The following is a 21829-nucleotide window of genomic DNA, read 5'->3' on the forward strand; positions in this document are numbered from 1 at the left end:
CCCGTCTCCTGCACCTTTGCTCTCACCCCTTCTCTTCTGCCCACAACAGCGATAGGGTTCCCCTGGTCCTCACTTTCCACTTCACCAGCTTCTGCATCAAAGCGATCATAAGCTGCCATTTCTGGGATGCCACTCCTTCCCTGTCAGTATTCTGCAGGGACCATTCCTGATACACTCCTCCTATACTCCCAACAACTCCCCACACTTCACATGAGACCTTCCCATGCCATTGCAGAAGATGTGACATGTGCCCATTTACCTCCTCCCTGTTCACCATCCAAGGCCCCAGACACACTTTCCAGGTGGAGAAGCGAGTTATCTGCACTTCATTCAATCTCGTCAACTACAGTTGCTGTTCACAACATGGTCTGCTCTACACTGGGGAAATGAAACATAGACTGGGCAACCACTTTGCAGAATACCTACATTCTGCCCATAATAATGACCCAACGCTTCCAGTCATCTGCCATTTCAACACATGACCTGGCCAACATTTCTGACTCAGGCTTGCTGCAGCACTCCAACGAAGCTCAGTGCAAGCTGGAAGAATAACATTTCATCTTTCTCTGAGAAACCTTATAGCCTTCATTAAACATGGAGTTTAATAATTTTAGGGCATGTGCACCTCCTTCCATGTCTATTGCCCACCTCCATTCCTCTAGTCCTGTGTTGATAAGAGTTGCTTTCAGCACAGTCAATGCATTTCACAATTTGTCACAATCCCCATTATCACTTATCTAGATTCTCTTCTTCCTTGGCTTACTACCAACAATCCCCTTGACTGCCTAAGTTTCATCCCTCTCTTTCCCTGGGCTCCTTCTCCACTCACCCATGGACGCCTTCTGTGCACCCTCCTCCAACCCTCTAAACCCCTTCATCCACAAAACAAGAAGGGTTCCTGGGTTCAAAATGTTAACTCTGTTTTCTCCTATAAATCCTGTTTTTGTTTGTTGCTGTTAGTTTTCCTGATAACTTGCTGTACTTGCAAACTAAACTTCTGTGACTAAAATGCCCAGATCTCTTTGCATCTCAGAGCTCTGCTACATCTCACCATTCAGACAATTTTATTCTGTCTGCCAAAATAGACAATTTCACACTTTTCCACATTACACTGCATTTGCCAGATCCTTGCTCAACCCATTGAACTCCTATGAGCAAATTGCGGAACTGCAAATAATGGTTATAAATGAGACAGCTGTGAGTTCTGGGATATTTGGGGGTGTGCACCTAGATCCTTTGGACATACTCATCGCCAAAGCAGTTTCACGAGGGCATAACTCGTTTGTCAATCTGTTGATGCTGATGAATGAGAACCTTGTCCAGCAAGGCACCTTCGCATGTTCATAAACTCCTCAGGAACACAGGATATGGGATTGCAGCGAGATGTAAGAAGGTATAATGAAATGTGAGAAGCATTTGCAGTAGTCATTATCGATGGTGTAATGTTGCACCATTGGGGACATGTTTTGGGTTGGGGCGACAGCTTGTAAGGTTAACCACGAGAGGCACAGGCCATTCTCAGACATAGAGTCATAGATCCAGACAGCTGTACAGCACTGGAGCAGACCCTTCAGCCCAACTCATCCATACCGACCAGATATCCTAAATTAATCCTGTCCCATTTGTCACCATTTGGCTTATTTACCACTAAACCCTTACTATTCATAAACCCATCCAGAAGATCCCCTGCTGTCAGATTTGATGGCAGGGACGTTTGTAGATTACAGCATATGGCCAGCTGCCATTCTCTCTGAAATTTTGCAGGGGGTGCCATGCTCCATCCCTTCAGTCTATCAAGGCCATTAAGTGATAGTAAGACCTGCCAATGCTGAGTCAGAGATAACACAGTGTGGAGCTGGATGTGCACAGCAGGTCAGGCAGCATCAGAGGACCGAGAAAATTGATGTCTCAGGAAGGGAGGTCAGAAATAAATAGAGAGGGGGCGGTGGGGCTGAGGAGGGTAGGTGTGATGGTGATATGTGAGTGCAGCTAAGGAGCGATGAGGATTGGTCAGTGTGATGGGAGGGGCGATAGGTGGGAGAGAAGATGGACAGGTTGTGTCAGGTCAAGGAGGTGGGGATGAGAGGGAGGGTTGGTTATGAGATGAGGTCGGGCGTTGGGGAGATTTTAAAACTGGTAAAATCCATATTTAGGCCATCCGGCTGTGGGCCATTAAGTGGTCACTTAACACCAATTAAGTGCCTGATCCTAGCTCCGGTGCTATTTTACCCTTGGTAGTGGGAGTGGAGGCTGGTTTCAGACAATCTGGGGGTTCGGAGCAGACTCTCCATTGAGGGGCACAGGTGTCCGTCAGAGCTGTACACTTCCATCACCACTCACCCGCTCCCTCCATCTCCGACACCTTCACCCAACTTACTTGTCCAGCCTAGCTCTGATGCTAACCTTAAATTCCATCTCCTCTTCACCCAAACAGATGGTAGACCCAGCAGTGACCAACCACTCCTGTCTGGCCCTGAGGACAATATGGAGCTAATGGTCAGCAGCTCCTACTCCCAGGATAAGGTGGAATTCCCATCCTAAAGCAATTGCCCCTGGTCCCAGGATTAGAACGGGGAGATGGGGGAGCAGTAGTCACGACCTGCGCTAGGCTCCCTACTGACATTTTAACCAGGAACCACAACGTCCTCTTAAAAACCAACTCAGGGCAATGTCCTCCTTAACAAGGTGGCTGCAGTTTGTAAATCAAGGGAACAGTTCACCGATAACAGTTTGGAATTCTTGAATTAATTTTCTGCTTGTAACTGCTGTTTGTAAGTTACTAGTGGTACAATCAACTGATGAGGAAATGCCGAGGCTTAAGAGCTGGTGAGCTCTAACTATTGTCCCTGACTGGGTGGATTCAGGTCAGCTGTACAGGAGGCATGGGCTCATTCACGTACACCCAGTCACAGGGCAACTAGGGATGGGTCCAGCATACGAAAGACAAACACCCACAATGAATTAACAGCAGAATGGCACTGGAATTCTCAGTTGCTTTCACAGTGAGGACGAATCTTTTTCGATAGATCTTCTTGTTGTGAGAGAAGAGTTTTCACTCACCTTTACAATACAACAAGAAGTAACGCGTGTTGTGGCTGAATGATGCACTGAAATAGGTGCAATTCGGGATTAGATCACAGGACAGGCAGCGTCGATTAAAGGTTCCGTTGGTCTCTGCACTGAAGAAAGAAGGAAGAAAGATGATCTTCTCATCATCTATTCTAATAGTTTCCTCTCTGCCTGGATGTCAAATTTTATTCAAAAATGTTCCTTAGAATTTTGTATCCAATACTTTTGAGGCACTATTTCATGCAAATTGTCGTCGTTCTAATCTAACTGTAAAACAGTAATATATGTTGTGTAGGTTTTCAAAAGCTACTTCTGACACTTCCAAACCTAACAATTTCTTATATTACATTAAATGAAATATACATTATTTTAAATAAAATCAATTGAATTTCAGAAACAATTTCAGGTACAAATACTTTTACAGGATTGCCCTTTACTAGCATTGTGTGGTTAAAAAACTCCATTTTTAGCCCATTATTTTGAGTGAGTTTGTTCTGTCCTTAACCCTCCACAACTTGAGACAGCGCACCAGTCATTCAAAAGAAGGAAGGGAACTAATGAACTTCATGAGTAAGCTTGTGTGAGCCACCAGATGGCACAAGCAAGCAGTTCAAGGCTCACCTACCTTCTTTTCCTACGTTCCCTAGATTGTGTCAAAGAATTTCTGCCTCTGTTCAGGCTCCTCTGATGTCTTGGATGCTTTCCAGAAACTTACTGCCTGAGCAGTCATGGACAGAAATCCTGGGGCTCAATATTGCAGCATGATGTGCTTCATGGCAGGGTGAATCATTAGGCTGAAGTAAAGATCCTTCGCATTGTTTTTCAAATGCTTGGGACCTCCTGAGCTCTGGGATCTCTTCCAGGTCTACAACCTTCACTCTGTGCTCATCTATTCATGCGTATCTCCAATTTAATCTCTGCACAGTGATTTTCAATTTTGAACTCTCGGTCTGACAAATAAGTGGGAAATGACAGGCTTTAGGGACAGTAGGAATTGCAGATGCTGGAGAATCTGAGATAACAAGGAGTAGAGCTGGATGAACACAGCAGGTCTAGCAGCATCGGAGGAGCAGGAAGGCTGACGTTTCAGGCCTAAACCCTTCTTCAGAAATGGGGGAGGGGAAGGAGGTTCTGAAATAAATAGGGAGAGAGGGGGAGGTGGATAGAAGACGGATAGAGGAGAAGATAGGTAGAGAAGAGACAGACAAGCCAAAGAGGCGGGGATAGAGCCAGTAAAGGTGAGTGTAGGTGGGGAGTTAGGAATGGGATAGGTCAGTCCAGGGAGGACAGACAGATCAAGGGGACGGGATGAGGTTGGTAGGTAGGAGATGGGGGTGGGGCTTGAGGTGGGAGGAGGGGATAGGTGGGAGGAAGGATAGGTTAGGGAGGCGGGGACAAGCTGGGCTGGTTTTGGGATGCGGTAGGGGGAGGGAAGATTTTGAAGCTTGTGAAGTCCACATTGAAACCATTGGGCGATGATAGAAGGTGGATATAGAAGTAGATAGGTGGAGAGAAGATGGACAGGTCGAGGAGGTGGGGATGAAGCTCCTCCGGTGCCATGATGATGCCACCCGAAGATTGCAGGTACAGCACTTCATATTCCGCTTGGGAACCCTGCAGCCCAATGGTATCAATGTGGACTTCACAAGCTTCAAAATCTCGCCTCCCCCTACCACATCCCAAAACTAGCCCAGCTCATCCCTACCAGAATCAATGGATCAGAAAACTCAAGAAGGGATCATACAGTATGACCAAGTGAAATAGGGATTGATAGGAAGGGTGAGGGGAGTAACGAATTAAAAGTATAATATATGACTGCACGAAGCATAAGAAATAAGGTGGATGAGCTTGAGGCTCCGTTGGAAATTGGCAGGTACAATGTTGTGGGGATAACTGAGACGTGGCTTCAAATGGACAGGGCCTGCGAAATGAATATTCAAGGCTATACGTGCTATCGAAAGGACAGACTGATGAGCAGAGGGGGTGAGGTGGGCCTGTTGGTGAGGAATGACATTCAGTCCCTTGCAAGGGGGCACACAGAATCAGGAAATGTATGGTCAGTATGGATACAGCTGAGAAATTCTAAGGGTAGAAAGACCCTAATGGGAGTTATCTACAGGCCCCCAAACAGTAGTCAGGGTGTAGGGTGTAAGTTGAATCAGGAGTTGAAATTGGCCTGTCACAAAGGTATCACTACAGTTGTTATGGGAGATTTCAACATGCAGGTAGACTGGGAGAATCAGGATGGTACTGGACCCCAAGAAAGGGAGTTTGTGGAGTGCCTCCGAGATGGATTCTTGGAACAGCTGGTACTGGACCCTACCAGGGAGAAGGCAATTCTGGATCTGGTGTTGTGCAATGAACCGGATTTGATCAGGGACCTCGAAGTAAAGGAGCCATTAGGAGGTAGTGACCATAATATGATAAGTTTTAATCTGCAATTTGAGAGGGAGAAGGGAGAATCGGAAGTGTCAGTATTGCAGTTGAACAAAGGGAACTATGGAGCTATGAGGGAGGAGCTGGCCAAAGTTCAATGGGACGATACCCTAGCAGGGATGGCAGCGGAACAACAATGGCAGGTATTTCTGGATATAATGCAGAAGGTGCAGGATCAGTTCATACCAAAGAGGAAGAAAGATCCTAAGGGGAGGCAGGGGCGGCCGTGGCTGACGAGGGAAGTTAAGGACTCCATAAAGATAAAAGAGAAGAAGTATAACATAGCAAAGATAAACAGGAAGCCGGAGGACTGGGAAAGTTTTAAAGAGCAGCAGAGGATAACAAAAAAGGCAATACGTGGAGAAAAAATGAGATACGAAGGCAAACTGGCCAAAAATATAAAGGAGGATAGTAAAAGCTTTTTTAGGTATGTGAAAAGAAAAAAAATGGTTAAGACTAAAATTGGGCCCTTGAAGACAGAAACGGGTGAATTTATTATAAGGAACAAGGAAATGGCAGAAGAGTTGAATAGGTACTTTGGATCTGTCTTCATGAGGGAAGACACAAGCAATCTCCCAGATATAATAGTGGCTGAGGGACCGAGGGTAATGGATGAACTGAAGGGAATTTATATTAGGCAGGAAATGGTGTTGGATAGATTGTTAGGTCTGAAGGCCGATAAGTCCCCGGGACCTGATGGTCTGCGTCCCAGGGTACTTAGGAGGTGGCTCCAGAAATCGTGGATGCATTGGTAATAATTTTCCAATGTTCTTTAGATTCACGATCAGTTCCTGCGGATTGGAGGGTGGCTAATGTTGCCCACTTTTCAAGAAAGGAGGGAGAGAGAAAATTGGGAATTATAGACCGGTTAGCCTGACGTCAGTGGTGGGAAAGATGCTGGAGTCAATTATGAAAGATGAAATTATGACTCATTCGGATAGCAGTAACAGGATAGGTCAGAGTCAGCATGGATTTACGAAGGGGAAATCATGCTTGACTAATCTTCTGGAATCTTTTGAGCATATAACTATGAAGATGGACAAGGGACAGCCAGTGGATGTAGTGTACCTGGACTTTCAGAAAGCCTTTGATAAAGTCCCACATAGGAGACTAGTAAGCAAAATTAGGGCACATGGTATTCGGGGAAAAATAGTGACTTGGACTGAAAATTGACTGGCTGACAGGAAGCAGGGAGTAGTGATAAACGGGTCCCTTTCAGAACGGCAGGCAGTGACCAGTGGGGTACCGCAATGTTTGGTGCTGGGACCGCAGCTGTTTACAATATACATTAATGATATAGATGAAGGCATTAAAAGTAATATTAGCAGATTTGCTGATGACATAAAGCTGGGTGGCAGTGTGAAATGTGAGGAGGATGTTTTGAGAATACAGGGTGACTTGGACAGGCTAGGTGAGTGGACGGATGGATGGCAGATGCAGTTTAATGTGGATAAATGTGAGGTTATCCACTTTGGTGGCAAGAACAGGAAGGCAGATTACTATCTAAATGGAGTCAAGTTAGGTAAAGGGGAAGTACAACAAGATCTAGGTGTTCTTGTACATCAGTCAATGAAAGCAAGCATGCAGGTACAGCAGGCAGTGAAGAAAGCTAATGGCATGCTGGCCTTTGTAACAAGAGGAATTGAGTATAGGAGCAAAGAAGTCCTTCTGCAGCTGTACAGGGCCCTGGTGAGACCGCACCTGGAGTATTGTGTGCAGTTTTTGTCTCCAAATTTGAGGAAGGATATTCTTGTTATTGAGGGAGTGCAGCGTAGGTTCATGAGGTTAATTCCCAGAATGGTGGGATTATCATATGTTGAAAGATTGGAGCTACTGGGCTTGTATACAGAGATAATGGGAACTGCAGATGCTGGAGATTCCAAGATAATAAAATGTGAGGCTGGATGAACACAGCAGGCCAAGCAGCATCTCAGGAGCACAAAAGCTGTTTCGGGCCTAGACCCTTCATCAGAGAGGGGGATGGGGGGAGGGAACTGGAATAAATAGGGAGAGAGGGGGAGGCGGACCGAAGATGGAGAGTAAAGAAGATAGGTGGAGAGAATGTCGGTGGGGAGGTAGGGAGGGGATAGGTCAGTCCAGGGAAGACGGACAGGTCAAGGAGGTGGGATGAGGTTAGTAGGTAGCTGGGGGTGCGGCTTGGGGTGGGAGGAAGGGATGGGTGAGAGGAAGAACCGATTAGGGAGGCAGAGACAGGTTGGACTGGTTTTGGGATGCAGTGGGTGGGGGGGAAGAGCCGGGCTGGTTGTGTGGTGCAGTGGGGGGAGCGGATGAACTGGGCTGGTTTAGGGATGCAGTAGGGGAAGGGGAGATTTTGAAACTGGTGAAGTCCACATTGATACCATATGGCTGCAGGGTTCCCAGGCGGAATATGAGTTGCTGTTCCTGCAGCCTTCGGGTGGCATCATTGTGGCACTGCAGGAGGCCCATGATGGACATGTCATCAAGAGAATGGGAGGGGGAGTGGAAATGGACTTCACCAGTTTCAAAATCTCCCCTTCCCCTACTGCATCCCTAAACCAGCCCAGTTCATCCCCTGCCCCCACTGCACCACACAACCAGCCCAGCTCTTCCCCCCCACCCACTGCATCCCAAAACCAGTCCAACCTGTCTCTGCCTCCCTAACCGGTTCTTCCTCTCACCCAACCCTTCCTCCCACCCCAAGCCGCACCCCCAGCTACCTACTAACCTCATCCCACCTCCTTGACCTGTCCGTCTTCCCTGGACTGACCTATCCCCTCCCTACCTCCCCACCTACACTCTCTCCACCTATCTTCTTTACTCTCCATCTTCGGTCCGCCTCCCCCTCTCTCCCTATTTATTCCAGTTCCCTCCCCCCATCCCCCTCTCTGATGAAGGGTCTAGGCCCGAAACGTCAGCTTTTGTGCTCCTGAGATGCTGCTTGGCCTGCTGTGTTCATCCAGCCTCACATTTTATTATCTTGGGCTTGTACACACTTGAGTTTAGAAGGATGAGAGGAGGTCTGATTGAGACGTATAAGATTATTAATGGATTGGACACGCTGGAGGCAGGAAGCATGTTTCAGCTGATGTGTGAGTCCAGAACCAGAGGACACAGTTTAAAAATAAGGGGTAGGCCATTTAGAACAGAGTTGAGGAAAAACTTCTTCACCCAGAGAGTGGTGGATATATGGAATGCTCTGCGCCAGATGGCAATGGAGGCCAAGTCTCTGGATACTTTCAAGAAAAAGATGGATAGAGTTCTGAAAGATAGTGGAATCAAGGGTTATGGGGATAAGGCAGGAAGAGGATACTGATTGTGGATGATCAGCCATGATCATAATGAATGTTGGTGCTGGCTCGAAGGGCCGAATGGCCTACTCCAGCACCTAATGTCTATTGTCTATTGTCTCACCTCCCTAACCTGTCCTTCCTCCCACTTATCCCCTCCTCCCATCTCAAGCTCCACTCCCATCTCCCTACTAACGTCATCCTGCCCCCTTGACTTGTCCGTCCTCCCTGGACTTACCTATCCCCTCCCTAACTCCCCACCCACACTCACCTTTACTGGTTCCATCACCGCCTCTTTGACCTGTCTGTCTCCTCTCCACTTTATCTTCTCCTCTATCCATCTTATATCCGCCTCCCCCTCTCTCCCTATTTATTTCAGAATCCCCTTCCCCTCACCCATTTCTGATGAAGGGTCTAAGCCTGAAACATCAGCTTTCCTGCTCCTCTGATGCTGCTTGGCCTGATGTGTTCATCCAGCTCCACACCTTGTTATCAATGACTGGCTTTACTTCTTTTTGTAATATATATTTTGTAACTAGATGAGATGCTTTGAAATGAGATGTCCATGATGTGTGTAAATCTGCATACGTGTGCGCACACATACATACCAATCCACCCACATGCAGGCACCTCAGCCCCAATATTCCCCCTAACTGTTTCTCTTTTGTGTGCACTTCGGAGCAGTTACGGTGCATGAATCTTAGAGGGAGCATTGTTCAGCATCATCTCCTGAAGGGCAATTAAAGACGGGCAATGAAACGTTGACCTAGCCAGTGAATTGCGCAGTAAGGTGGGCACTTACCTGTACAATTGTCGACGCAAAGGGGAGTCTTCTGTGCTCAGAAAGTATCTGCGGACAGAGGAAGACATAGACTAAGTGGTTTCCTTTCCCATAGTCATGCATACAACTGCAACACACACTCCTCTTTCAGGAGGATTTAAAATATTCCATGACATTATGTTGAAAGAGTTCACATCAGAGTCCCTTAGTGTCTGGGTCAATATCGCCTAACATCACCAAAAACAAATTAACTGCTATATTCTGAAGGAGGGGTCCGAATGGAAACGTCAGCTTTCCTGCGCCTCTGATGCTGCCTGGCCTGCTTGTTCATCCTGTGATATCTCTGACTCCAGTATCAGCACTTCTTACTATCCCTTAACTGCTTATTATCTCTGTGCTGTGTGGGGGAGTGCACAAATTGGTTGTCGTATTTCCTACATTATTACAGTGACAATACATCAAAACTACTTAATTGCCTGAAAATCATGAAGAAGGGTCCCTGGACTCAAAATATTACCTCTGTTGTGTCATGTGCTGAGTTTCTCCAGCAATTTTTGTATTTGTTTTTGATTTTCAGCATCTGCAGTTCTTTGGTTCATTTGCCTGAAAACTGTTATGGGGTATCATGACATTGTAAAAGTTGTGATTAGCGTAGAAACATAGAAACTAGGACCAGATGATCACGCTCATCGATAACCACATGGTCCCACTTTCAGCATGCCTGTTGATACCTTTAAAATCTAACAAATTATAAGACCATAAGAAGTGCGAATAGGAGGAGGCCCTTTAGATCTTTAAGCCTGCTCCAATCAATATAATCATTGTTGATCCAATGCTCCTCACGTCCACTTTCCTACCCTTTTCCTGTAACACTTGATTCCCTGGCTGATCAAGAATCTATCTATCTCAGCCGTAAATATACACAAGGACTTTGCTCCCACAGCTCTCTGTGGTAAGGACTTCCAAAGATTCACAAACCATCTGAGAGAAGAAATTCCTCCTCAGGTCAATCTTAAATTGGCACCCATGTATTCCTCTAGACATAGACTCTCCCATGAGGAGGAACATCTTCTCAGCACTTACCCTGTCATTTACTTTAAGAATCCTAAATGTTTCAATGAGATCATCTCTCAGTCTTCAAAATTCCAGTGAGTCTCAGGCACAAAAACAGAAGTTGCTGGAAAAGCTCAGCAGGTTTGGCAGCATCTGTGAAGAGAAATCAGAATTAATGTTTCTGGTCCAGGGACCCTTGCTCAGACGAGGGGGTCTGAGGAAGGGTCACAGGACCTGAAAAGCTAACTTGCATTTCTCTTCACAAATGCTGTCAAACCTACTGAGCTTTTTCAGCAACTTCTGTTTTTGTGCCCGATTTACAGCATCCACAGTTCTTTTGGTTTTTATCCAGTGAGTCTCAATCTGTTTAGCCTTTGTCCATAACACAATGTCCCTATACCAGGGGATCATCCCAGTGAGCTTTCTCTGAACTGCCTCCAATGAAATGATATCTTTTCTGAAATAAGGGGACCAAAACTGCTCACAGCATTTCAGATGTGGTCTCACCAGCACCTTGTACAGTTGCAGTAAGGCTTTTCAACTCAAACTATAACCCCCTTGGCAAAAGGGCCAACGCTCCATTAGTCTTCCCCATTACCCTGCTGCACCTGTGTGCTACTTATTTATTCTTTTCTTGAGTATATTCAGTGACTTGGCCCCCATAGCCTTGTTGGTACAGAATTCCATGGGTTCACTGCTCTGGATAAATAAATGCATCCTCATCTCAGTCTTAAATTACCTACCTTACTGAGACTGTGTGCCCCTGGTTCTAGGCTCTCACCCAGGGAAAACATTCTCCCTGCATTTAGTTTGTGCAGCTCTCTTAGAATGTTACATATTTCTGTCAGATCCCCTCTCATCCTTCTGAACTGCAGTGAGTACAAAACAAGTCAAACTAATCTTTCCTCAGAGGGCAGTTCAGCCACCCCAGTTTTTATTTTGGTCTCATTTACACACGGCTGAAAATGTAACTCCTCATCAAATCCTCTGGCACTGAAGGAGACCATTCTGGTCTTTGAAGGGGAGATATTCAATTTGTGCCACACCTCGACTCTTTCCCTTAAACCCTGCCAGTACGCCCCCTTCAAGAACTTATCTAAATCTCTTAATATTGCAACTGTTTCTACACTCTTAACAGGCATTGGGCTTCTTAACAATTAAAAATTATTCTGACCTTCTGCCTGGTTCTTTGGTCAATTACTTCAAATTGGAGTCCCCTGGTTATCAACCTTTAGGACTACTGGCGATTTCCCCCCTTGAACCTATTCCACCATGTGTAAGTGAACACCCACGTCTGCTCAAGATCTTCGGTTATTCAAAAACTCATTCAAATTAAAATGAACAAGCACCATTTGCTAATAGTGGCCCCTGTGAATGCAGAATCATTTCCCGAAAGGCCTGGCACTAATGTTTAACAGGGAACACTTGGAGAATCCCTGTAGTGTGGAAACAGGTCATTTGACCCATTGAGCCCATACCAACATTGAAGAGCAACTGACCCAGATTCAGCCAGTCTGCATATCCCTGTGTACTGTGGGAAATTTAGCATGGCCAGTCCACCTAACCTGCACATCTTTGGACTGTTGGACGAAACCAGAGGAACCCCACGCAGACACAGGGAGAATGTGCAAACTCCTCTCAGACAGTTACCCGAGGGTGGAATCAAACCCACGTCCCTGGTGCTGTGAGGCTGCAGTGCTAACCACTGAGCGAACATGCCTCCCTGCTTCAGATTCCACCCACTCTGCTCCTCTTCTGCTGACGTTCTGAGGAAGCGTCATCGGACCCGAAACGTTTACTCTTATTTTTTGCTTCACAGCTGCTGCCAGACCTGCTGAACTTTTCTAGCAACTTCTGTTTTTGTTCCTGATTTACAGCATCCACAGTACTTTCGGTTGTCCCCTTGAGGAGGTGGCCAGGGTGTCCGATAAACATCTCCTGTGAATGACAGTATCTCTGAAAGTGCGGCGCTCCCCCACATTGACAAGGTCTGTGTCGGTACACTATTCAGGTTCGTGTCATGGGAGTGTGGACCAGGCGAGAATTAAACGAGATATGTTACATTGTCCACAACAGGTCGCCTTCAGATGATACACATTTAGCAGTGTTCTAAATGTCAAGTTATACTCAACCAATGTTGCTGATGCTGTTGGAAACCTGGCACATTGCGGTAACAAGTAACTTTATAACTGCCTTCTACCATATGTTCCAAGTAAAGAACAAAGTGAACACTGTATAACTGTGCCTTTCATCTCATTGTCAGTTTCAGCGCAGAGCTATAAAGAAGTCAGGAAACAGACACTGAAATTTTAATGGTTTTCTTGCATGAGAGAGTTGTACTTATGTAGGCTAACTGAAACTAAGATTTACATCCTGCTGTTCAGGAGTAGTTCAACTTGAAAACGAAGGGTTTGGTAACATCCTGTGTTATCCAAACCTGACAAGTGAAAGAACTGCTGCGTAAAGAATTTGTAAGCATGAAAGGCAATTAGTTCTGCTTCATCTAAATTGGCTTATAGCTACATGGTCCAGGTCCTCTACTCAGGATCCAATATTAATTCATGTCTGTGGCAACTGAATCCTTGCAAACGACCTATAATAGCACTGTACAGACATTAGTAAAAAGAGGATGAGAATTAAACTATTACAATCTTAGTTGCATGGAGAGGCAAATATGTGTTATGTATACTGTGTAAACAGTGATATTGATCAGAATATTCAATGGAAACATCATAACAGTGGAAAAAGGTGCTGCAGAGGGTCCACTGGAGCAGGTGATGTGTACAAGAGGTCAGCAAAAATCTAGTATGACAAGCCACTCACAATCGCCACTTGGTAATATATCGCCTTTCCTTCATTGTTGTTAGGTCAAAATCTTGGAACTCCCTCCTTTTTTTTCCTTTATTTGTTAACAGGAGGAGGACGTCGTGGGCTAGGCATGAGTTATTGTCCATCCCTAATTGCCCAGAGGGCAGTTCAGAGTTACATTACTGTTGGTCTGGAATCACACGTAGGCCACACCAGGTAAGGATGGCAGTTTCCTTCCCTACAGGACATTAGTGAGCCTGATGGATTTTACCAACAACGGGCAATGGATTCATGGTCAGCATTATATTCTTAACTCCAGATTTTTTTTTAAAAATTGATTTTAAATTCTACCATCTGCTGTGGTGGGATTCAAACCCAGGTGCCCAGAATGTTATCTGGGTCTCTGGAGTAACAGTCCAGCAATAATACCATTAGGTCATTGCCTCCCTGAGCAACATTGTGGGTCAACCTACAGCACAGGGACTGCAGCATTTCGAGGCAACAGCTCACTGCCATCTTCTCACAGGCAATTAAGGAAGGATAATAAATGCTGGTCAGCTAGTGACATGCACAGCTCCTGAGTGGATAACGTTAAAAATTTTAAAAAGGAGCAATAGTAACTGAGAGCAATGGACTAAAGAGGAGAAGGGTGTGTGGAGGATGATCTTGGGAGCAGAAGTATATAGAACACTGTCCAGGACTGTGTGACATCTTATTAAAAGAGACAAGTCATACTTTGAGTGCTGAACCTCACTGGGAGGATAATGTAAAGTCCTGAGACTTTAACCCATCACTGTCTTTGAGATATAAACTCAACCTTTGTGGGTATAAAACGTTTATCTCCTTCAAATCAGATTCTGGTCAGGGGTTACCTTTCCTTCAGCCTTTGTGAGGGCCAACACGACTTGGGCCCCTTAGGGAATGAGACTGTGGGAATTATAACGGGTATCCAAGAAGTTAGAGAGGAGTTGAATAAATTCTTTGCATCAGTCTTCACAGTAGAGGACAATAATAGGATTCCTAAAACACAAAATAGTCTGAGCACAAAATGGGAGTGTGAAAGGTGTGGTTCGAGAAGCAAAGCTGCATTGAGACCAGTGGCAGAGTGATGTCACCAACCATAGCGCGATATGAATACAGGGAAAAGGGCTGCTTGAGGATTCGTGTTGGTAAATACGTCCCATCTTTAAAGTAAAAGTAAGGTTTACAGGTTGTATTTAGGTTTCCAGTGGTTTACCTCCCTCATTACTGAAAAGTAGCTGCTTGAGTATAAGATTGATACAGGCCATTATTCTTTATTTTAAAAAAAATCATTACAGTTAAATGTAAGGATCAGGCTACCTTGAGTAATTAATTTGAGTTAAATCAAATACAGTGATGGCAGAGATAATGGGAACTGCAGATGCTGGAGAATCTGAGATAACGAAGTGTGAAGCTGGATGAACACAGCAGGTCAAGCAGCATCTTAGCGGCAGGGCAGGTGATGTGCTGCATCTGAAACAGGTGGAAGGTGGTGGACAGCAATGTGATCCAGAACAAGTACAACTGCAGTTAATGCAGCTGGACAAACTTCAGATTCAAGTTCGGGAGCCGGAGTCTGAGCTGCAGACACTGCGCCACATTGGAGAAGGGTAAATTTACCTGGACATTTTGCTCACATCCCTCAGGCTACGTCATTCAAACTTGGACTGTGATCAGGGAGGGTAGGATGCGGCTGCAGGTGAGTTAGGGATGAGGACCTAGAAGGTTACAACTGAGAAGCCTCAACCCCTGTAATTGTCCAAAAACTATGAAGTTCCTGCAAACTGTGTTAACTAGGGTGATAATGGGAACTGCAGATGCTGGAGAATCCAAGATAATAAAGTGTGAAGCTGGATGAACACAACAGGCCAAGCAGCATCTCAGGAGCACAAAAGCTGATGTTTCGGGCCTAGACACTTCATCAGAGAGGGGGATGGGGAGAGGGAACTGGAATAAACAGCGAGAGAGGGGGAGGAGGACGGAAGATGGAGAGAAAAGAAGATAGGTGGAGAGGAGAATATAGGTGGGGAGGTAGGGAGGGGATAGGTCAGTCCAGGGAAGACAGACAGGTCAAGGAGGCGGGATGAGGTGGTAGGTAGGAAATGGAGGTGTGGCTTGAGGTGGGAAGAAGGGATGGGTGAGAGGAAGAACAGGTTAGGGAAGCGGAGACAGGCTGAGCTGGTTTTGTGATGCAGTCGGGGGAGGGGAAGAACTGGGCTGGTTTTGGGATGCAGTGGGAGAAGGGGAGATTTTGAAGCTTGTGAAGTCCACAGTGATACCATTGGGCTGCAGGGTTCCCAAGCGGAATATGAGTTGCTGTTCCTGCAACCTTCGGGTGGCATCATTGTGGCACTGCAGGAGGCCCATGATGGACATGTCGTCTGAGGAATGGGAGGGGGAGTTAAAATGGATCGCGACTGGGAGGTGCAGTTGTTTGTTGTGAACTGAGCGGAGGTGTTCTGCAAAGCGGTCCCCAAGCCTCCGCTTGGTTTCCCCAATGTAGAGGGAGCCACACCGGGTACAATGGATACAATATACCAAATTGGCAGATGTGCAGGTGAACATCTGCTTGATATGGAAGGACATCTTGGGGTCTGGGATGGTGGTGACGGAGGAGGTGTGGGGGCAAGTGTAGCACTTCCTGTGGTTGCAGGGGATGGTGCCGGGTGTGGTGAGGTGGAAGGGCAGTGTGGAGCGAACAAGGGAGTCACGGAGACAGTGGTCTCTCCAGAAGGCAGACAAGGGTGGGGATAGAAAAATGTCTTGGGTGGTGGGGTCAGCTGGTAGATGGCGGAAGTGTCGGAGGATGATGCGTTGTATCCGGAGGTTGGTGGGGTGCTATGTGAGAACGAGGGTGATCCTCTGGGGGCGGCTGTGGCGGAGGCGGGGTGTGAGGGATGTGTTGCGGCAAATGCGGGAGACACGGTGAAGGGCGTTCTCGACCACTGCGGGGGGGAAAGTTGCGATCTTTGAAAAACGTGGATTTCTGGGATGTGCGGGAGTAGAATGCCTCATCCTGGGAGCAGATGCGGCGGAGGCGGAGGAATTTGGAATAGCGGATGGAATTTTTGCAGGAGGGTGGGTGGGAGGGGGTGTATTCTAGGTAGCTGTGGGAGTCAGTGGGCTTGAAATGGACATCAGTTTCTAGCTGGTTACCTGAGATGGAGACTGAGAGGTCCAAGAAGGTGAGGGAAGAGTTGGCGATGGCCCAGGTGAACTTGAGGTTGGGGTGGAAGGTGTTGGTGAAGTGGATGAACTGTTCGAGCTCCTCTGGGGAGCAAGAGGGGGCACTGATACAGTCATCAATGTAACAGAGGAAGAGGTGGGGTTTGGGGCCTGTGTAGGTGCGGAAGAGGGACTGTTCCACGTGACCTACAAAGAGGCAGGCATAGTCTGGGCCCATGTGGATACCTATAGCCACCCACTTTGTCTGTAGGGAGTGGGAGGAATCGAAAGAGAAGTTGTTGAGGGTGAGGACGAGTTCGGCTAGGAGGATGAGGGTGTCAGTGGAGGGGGACTGGTCGGGCCTGTGGGACAAGAAGAAGCGGAGGGCCTTGAGGCCATCTGCATGAGGAATACAGGTGTATAGGGACTGGACGTCCATGGTGAAAATGAGGTGTTGGGGGCCAGGGAATTGGAAGTCCTGGAGGAGGTGGAGGGTGTGGGTGGTGTCACGGACGTAGGTAGGGAGTTCCTGGACCAAAGGGGAGAAAATGGAGTCCAGATAGGTGGAGATGAGTTTGTCTGGGCAGGAACAGGCTGAGAGAATGGGTCGACCAGGGCAGGCGGGTTTGTGGATTTTGGGAAGGAGATAGAAACGGGCTGTGCGGGTTTGGGGAACAATGAGGATGGAGGCTGTGGGTGGGAGGTCCCCTGAGGTAATGAGGTCATGGATGGTGTTGGAGATGATGGTTTGGTGCTCAGGGGTGGGGTCATGATCAAGGGGGCGGTAGGAGGAGGTGTCGGAGAGTTGGCGTTTTGCCTTGGTGATGTAGAGGTCAGTGCGCCATACTACCATTGCGCCACCCTTGTCTGCGGGTTTGATGCTGAGTTTGGGGTTGCAGCAGAGGGAGCGGAGGGCTGCCCGTTCTGCGGGGGAGAGGTTGGAGTGGGTGAGAGGTGTGGAGAGGTTGAGGCGGTTGATGTCTCAACAGCAGTTGGAGATGAAGAGGTCAAGGGAGGGTAGGAGGCCTGGGGGTGGTGTCCAGGAGGTGGACTTGTGTTAGAGGCGTGTGAAGGGGTCAGTGGATGGAGGGTTAGGCTCCCGGTTAAAGAAGTAAGCGTGGAGTCGAAGGCGGCGGAAAAACTGCTCGATGTCCAAACGTAACAGGGTCTAGGCCCGAAACGTCAGCTTTTGTGCTCCTGAGATGCTGCTTGGCCTGCTGTGTTAACTAGGGTACTGGCTGCAGGGATGACGAGCAAATTGACCATGGTACCAAGTGGTGGATAGGAAATGGCAATGTAGTTGTGGTAGGGGACAGTGTAATTAGGGAATAGATACATAGCTGTGAGAGAGAACCCCAAAGGCTGTATTCCTGCTTCAGTGCCAGGGTACATCTCCTTGAGGCTGGAGAAGAGCCTGGAGTGATGGGAGAGTGATCTAGTTGTTGACATTCTCATTGGGATCAATGATATTGACAGACTAGAAAGAGGTTCTGCTGAAACAGTCAGGTGCTAAATTACACAGCAGAACCTCCAAGGCAGTGGTCTCTGGATTACTACCTGATCCATGGGCAAACTAGCATAGGGCACCTTAGGTCAAGGAGTCAAATACACAGCTCAAAGACTTGCTTGGGTGGAATGGGTTTCAGCTTGTAAGGCAGTGGCGTCAGTATAGGGGTGGAAGAGAACTGATCTGATGGGATGGCCTTTACTTGAGCCGAGTTGGGACTGGTGCCTCGGCTAATTGAACAACTAGAGCTGCGGAGAATGGGCTTTAAGCTAACTGGGCCGGGGAGGGGTAGGGTTTTGAAGAGAAAAATGTAGGCTTACAAAGCAAGAGGATATGGCAGCATTAAAGGGCAGTTATTTGGTTAATGAGTGAGGCAGGAAAGGAACAGTGTCAGAGTAAAAGATCCTCTGGGGAATCAGTGACCATAACATCATAGATTTAGCTTTCAGTTTGAGAGGGAGGAACTTGGGTTCCTCGGGCTAAAGTGATCCAATGATATGGGGCAAAAGTGGGAATAGGGTGGTCAGTAGATGTTCAGCCATGAATATATTGAATCAATTGATAGATAGGTTCTTGAATGATATGAGGATCAAAGGTTGTGGGGAGAAAGAGGAGAAATGGGTTGAGAAACATATCAGCCATGATTGAATGGTGGAGCAAACTTGATGGGCTGAATGGCCTAATTCTGCTCCTATATGGTCTTAAGGAGAAACAGGCTCAAAGACCAAATGGCTTACTCCTGTTCCTATGTTTCTAAAACCTTCATTACTCAAGCAGCACAGATTTAGTAATATAGTTCCGATCTTAATTTGAAATCTCTATGTGCCAAGCAATTGCAACAGAGGATAAATTGACCAGCACTGACTGCTTGTCTGTTATATGTAGGTTTTGATATTCATAGAATCCCTGCAGTACAGAAAGAGGTCATTCAGCTTGTTGAGTCTGCACTGACCCTCTGAAGAGCATCGAATCCAGGACCGCAACTCCATTTCCAAGCCTGTAACCCTGCATGGGGCTTTTGCTATGGCTAACCCACCTAATCTACTCATCCCAACACACTATGGGACAACTGTCAGCATGGCCAATCCTCCTAACCTGCACAGTGTAGGAGGAAACCAGAGCACCCAGTGGAAACCCCATAGACAGGGAGAAAATGTGCAAACTCCATACAGACAGTAATCTGGGACTGGAATCAAACCTAGGTTCCTGGCGCTGTGTAGTAGCTGTGCTAACCACTGAGCCACTGTGCCTCCCACGACTGGCACATTGACACAGTGGCACCATGACACATTTTCATCTCCATTGACGCCAAATGGAAATCATATCAGCTGTTTAGCACTTTAGCTCAATGTCTTAATAAGTCCCCTACATTATCTGTAATTTGTTCAATAGTTTCTGGAAACTTACATTTTTTGATGCACTTCATCATATGACAAGATCTGCGTCACATCCCAGTTACCAGAGGTGATGGACTGTAAATTATCATTACTATTGTTAACCTGGAAGAGAAGAAGATACAATCAAAGTTACTAAACTGTCAGAATTGATAACACTTGGAAAGTGTAGGCTTTATTTAATCTATCTTTATAAACATATAATAGATCAACTCTTTAGTGGACATCAGTTTATTATTGCCAACAAAATCTAAATTATTTTAGGATATTTTTTATTGCTCAGTTGGTCACAGCCAAACCTTCAGGGTCCATGGGATATCAGCATCAGTAGCCAGGCCAAATCCAAAATGCCCTTGGACAGAAATAGTAAGAACTGCTGATGCTAGAGTCAGAGATAACACAGTCTGGAGCTGGAGGAACACGGCAGACCAGGCAGCATCATAGAAAGAGGAAAGTTGACATTTTGGGTCAGGACTCTTCTTCAGAAATTGTGAGGGGGAAGGGAGCTCTGAAATAAATAGAGAGAGGGGGATGGGGCTGGGGAAGGTAGGTGAGATGGTGATAAGGGTCCTGACCCGAAACGTCAACTTTCCTGCTCCTCTGATGCTGCCTGGCCTGCTGAGTTCCTCTAGTTTCACACTGTGTTAGCCCTTGGACAGAATGCCTTACCAGGCCATTTCAGAAGGGTCAATCACATTGGTGTGGGTCTGGAGTCTGCAACAGATTCCTTCCCAATTATTATTGAAGCAAATGGTCTTTTCACAATATTTCAATGTCACTATTACTGAGACTGACCTTGGATGCCAGATTAATTAATTGAATTCTGCAGTGGGGTTTCAACACATATCTCAAAAAAGCATCAGTTGCTGGATGACTAGTGTGGTCATTACAATTACGCCATCATCTTGAGTACACCTTCTTTGCTTCTGTTTACGGAAGTAAATTCACCAAGATAATATTGGAGGGATCATTTTCCTTTAATACTGCACTGGCTAATGCAATGCATAATCTAAAGAACATGCTGTTTTAGCATCATTGCTTACTTATGTGTCCATGGGATAATAATTGTTCTGAAACTGATCACAGGGGAAGATCGTAAGAATACGTTGGCTTGGCCAATCTCTCCCAATGGTGGACCTTACTGGGATTCTACTTAGCACTACAACAACGCAAATAGAAAACTTGGGAAATGATAGGATGGAATTGTAGAAACACTGGGTGATCATTCATGCTGTAGAGGTATGCTTCATTGAAATGCCCTTTAAATGAAAAAGAGTCTTCATCCTCTATTGAATCTCAAATGTTTGTGTGATAACAGAAGTTAAGGGGGAGGCAATGGCTGAATGGTATTATTACTGAGCTGTTAATCCAGAGACTAGATAATGATCTAGGAATGTGGGTTTGAATCCCTCCATTGCAGACGGTGGAACTGAATTCAATTTTTTTTAAAATCTGGAATTAAGGGTCTAATAGTGACCTTGAATCAAATGTCAGGGGAATAATCCATCTGGTTCACCAATGCTCATTAGGGAAGGAAACTGCCATCCTTACCTGTTCTGGCCTACATGTGACCCAGACCCACAGCAATGTGGTTGACTCTTAACTGCCCCCTGGGCAATTAGGGATGGGCAATAAATGCTGGTGTAGCCTGTGATACCCACATCCTGTGAATGAATACATTTTTTAAAGAATGCAAAAGTCAAGTGAAAGTGGATTTTCAATATATATTCCAAGAAAAATCCTTATAATTGTAGGGAAATATTATCCCTTTTATTTGACAGCCCCTTTCAACAATCTTTGTATGGTTATATTTCCAGAGTACTTGCACATCCAGAATGAATGATAACAAACGTGCAGAACATTAGCAATCATTTGTGAATATTCCACTAGTTGAAGAGTCAGAAAATGACAGAAATTAGACTTTTGTGCTCCTAAGATGCTGCTTGGCCTGCCGTGTTCATCCAGCTCCACACTTTGTTATCTCAGAAATTAGACACCAATCTTTCAGAAAAGAAACGTTTTATCTGAAAACTGAATAGCTGAACTACAATGAAACCCATGAATCTAACCGATTCTCTGCAATGCTTACCTGAGCAGATGACATGGAGATGTGGCAAAACTTCCCTCTGCCTCCCTGCGGGAGTGGGCGGATAAAAAAAAACTTCTTCCCATTTTTGGAAAATAAAGGGGCCTCGTTCTGAAACAGACAAAAACATTGGTATTTAATGACTGTGGTACAATGTAGAGCATAATGGACAGCAAAGTTACAACAGTCAGAAGAGCATTACTCCATTCAAAAGGACTACATCTTAATTTCAAAATAATG

General features: G+C 46.1%; 1 protein-coding gene across 10 annotated transcripts in view; it reads right to left on the reverse strand.

Moving 5' to 3' along the window:
• dpp6a (dipeptidyl-peptidase 6a) overlaps window positions 1-21829 on the reverse strand; it is a 1430988-nt gene that overhangs the window by 124730 nt on the left and 1284429 nt on the right. For all 10 annotated transcript variants that reach the window (XM_059639738.1, XM_059639748.1, XM_059639745.1 and 7 more), the window contains 4 exons: window positions 21593-21700; window positions 19517-19608; window positions 9577-9624; window positions 3061-3179 (listed from right to left, as the gene is read on the reverse strand). In XM_059639738.1, coding sequence (XP_059495721.1) covers window positions 3061-3179; window positions 9577-9624; window positions 19517-19608; window positions 21593-21700 — 367 coding nt within the window. The remainder of the gene's footprint in view (window positions 1-3060; window positions 3180-9576; window positions 9625-19516; window positions 19609-21592; window positions 21701-21829) is intronic.

The sequence above is a fragment of the Stegostoma tigrinum genome, chromosome 2 (genome assembly GCF_030684315.1).
Source record: "Stegostoma tigrinum isolate sSteTig4 chromosome 2, sSteTig4.hap1, whole genome shotgun sequence".
NCBI lineage: Eukaryota > Metazoa > Chordata > Chondrichthyes > Orectolobiformes > Stegostomatidae > Stegostoma > Stegostoma tigrinum.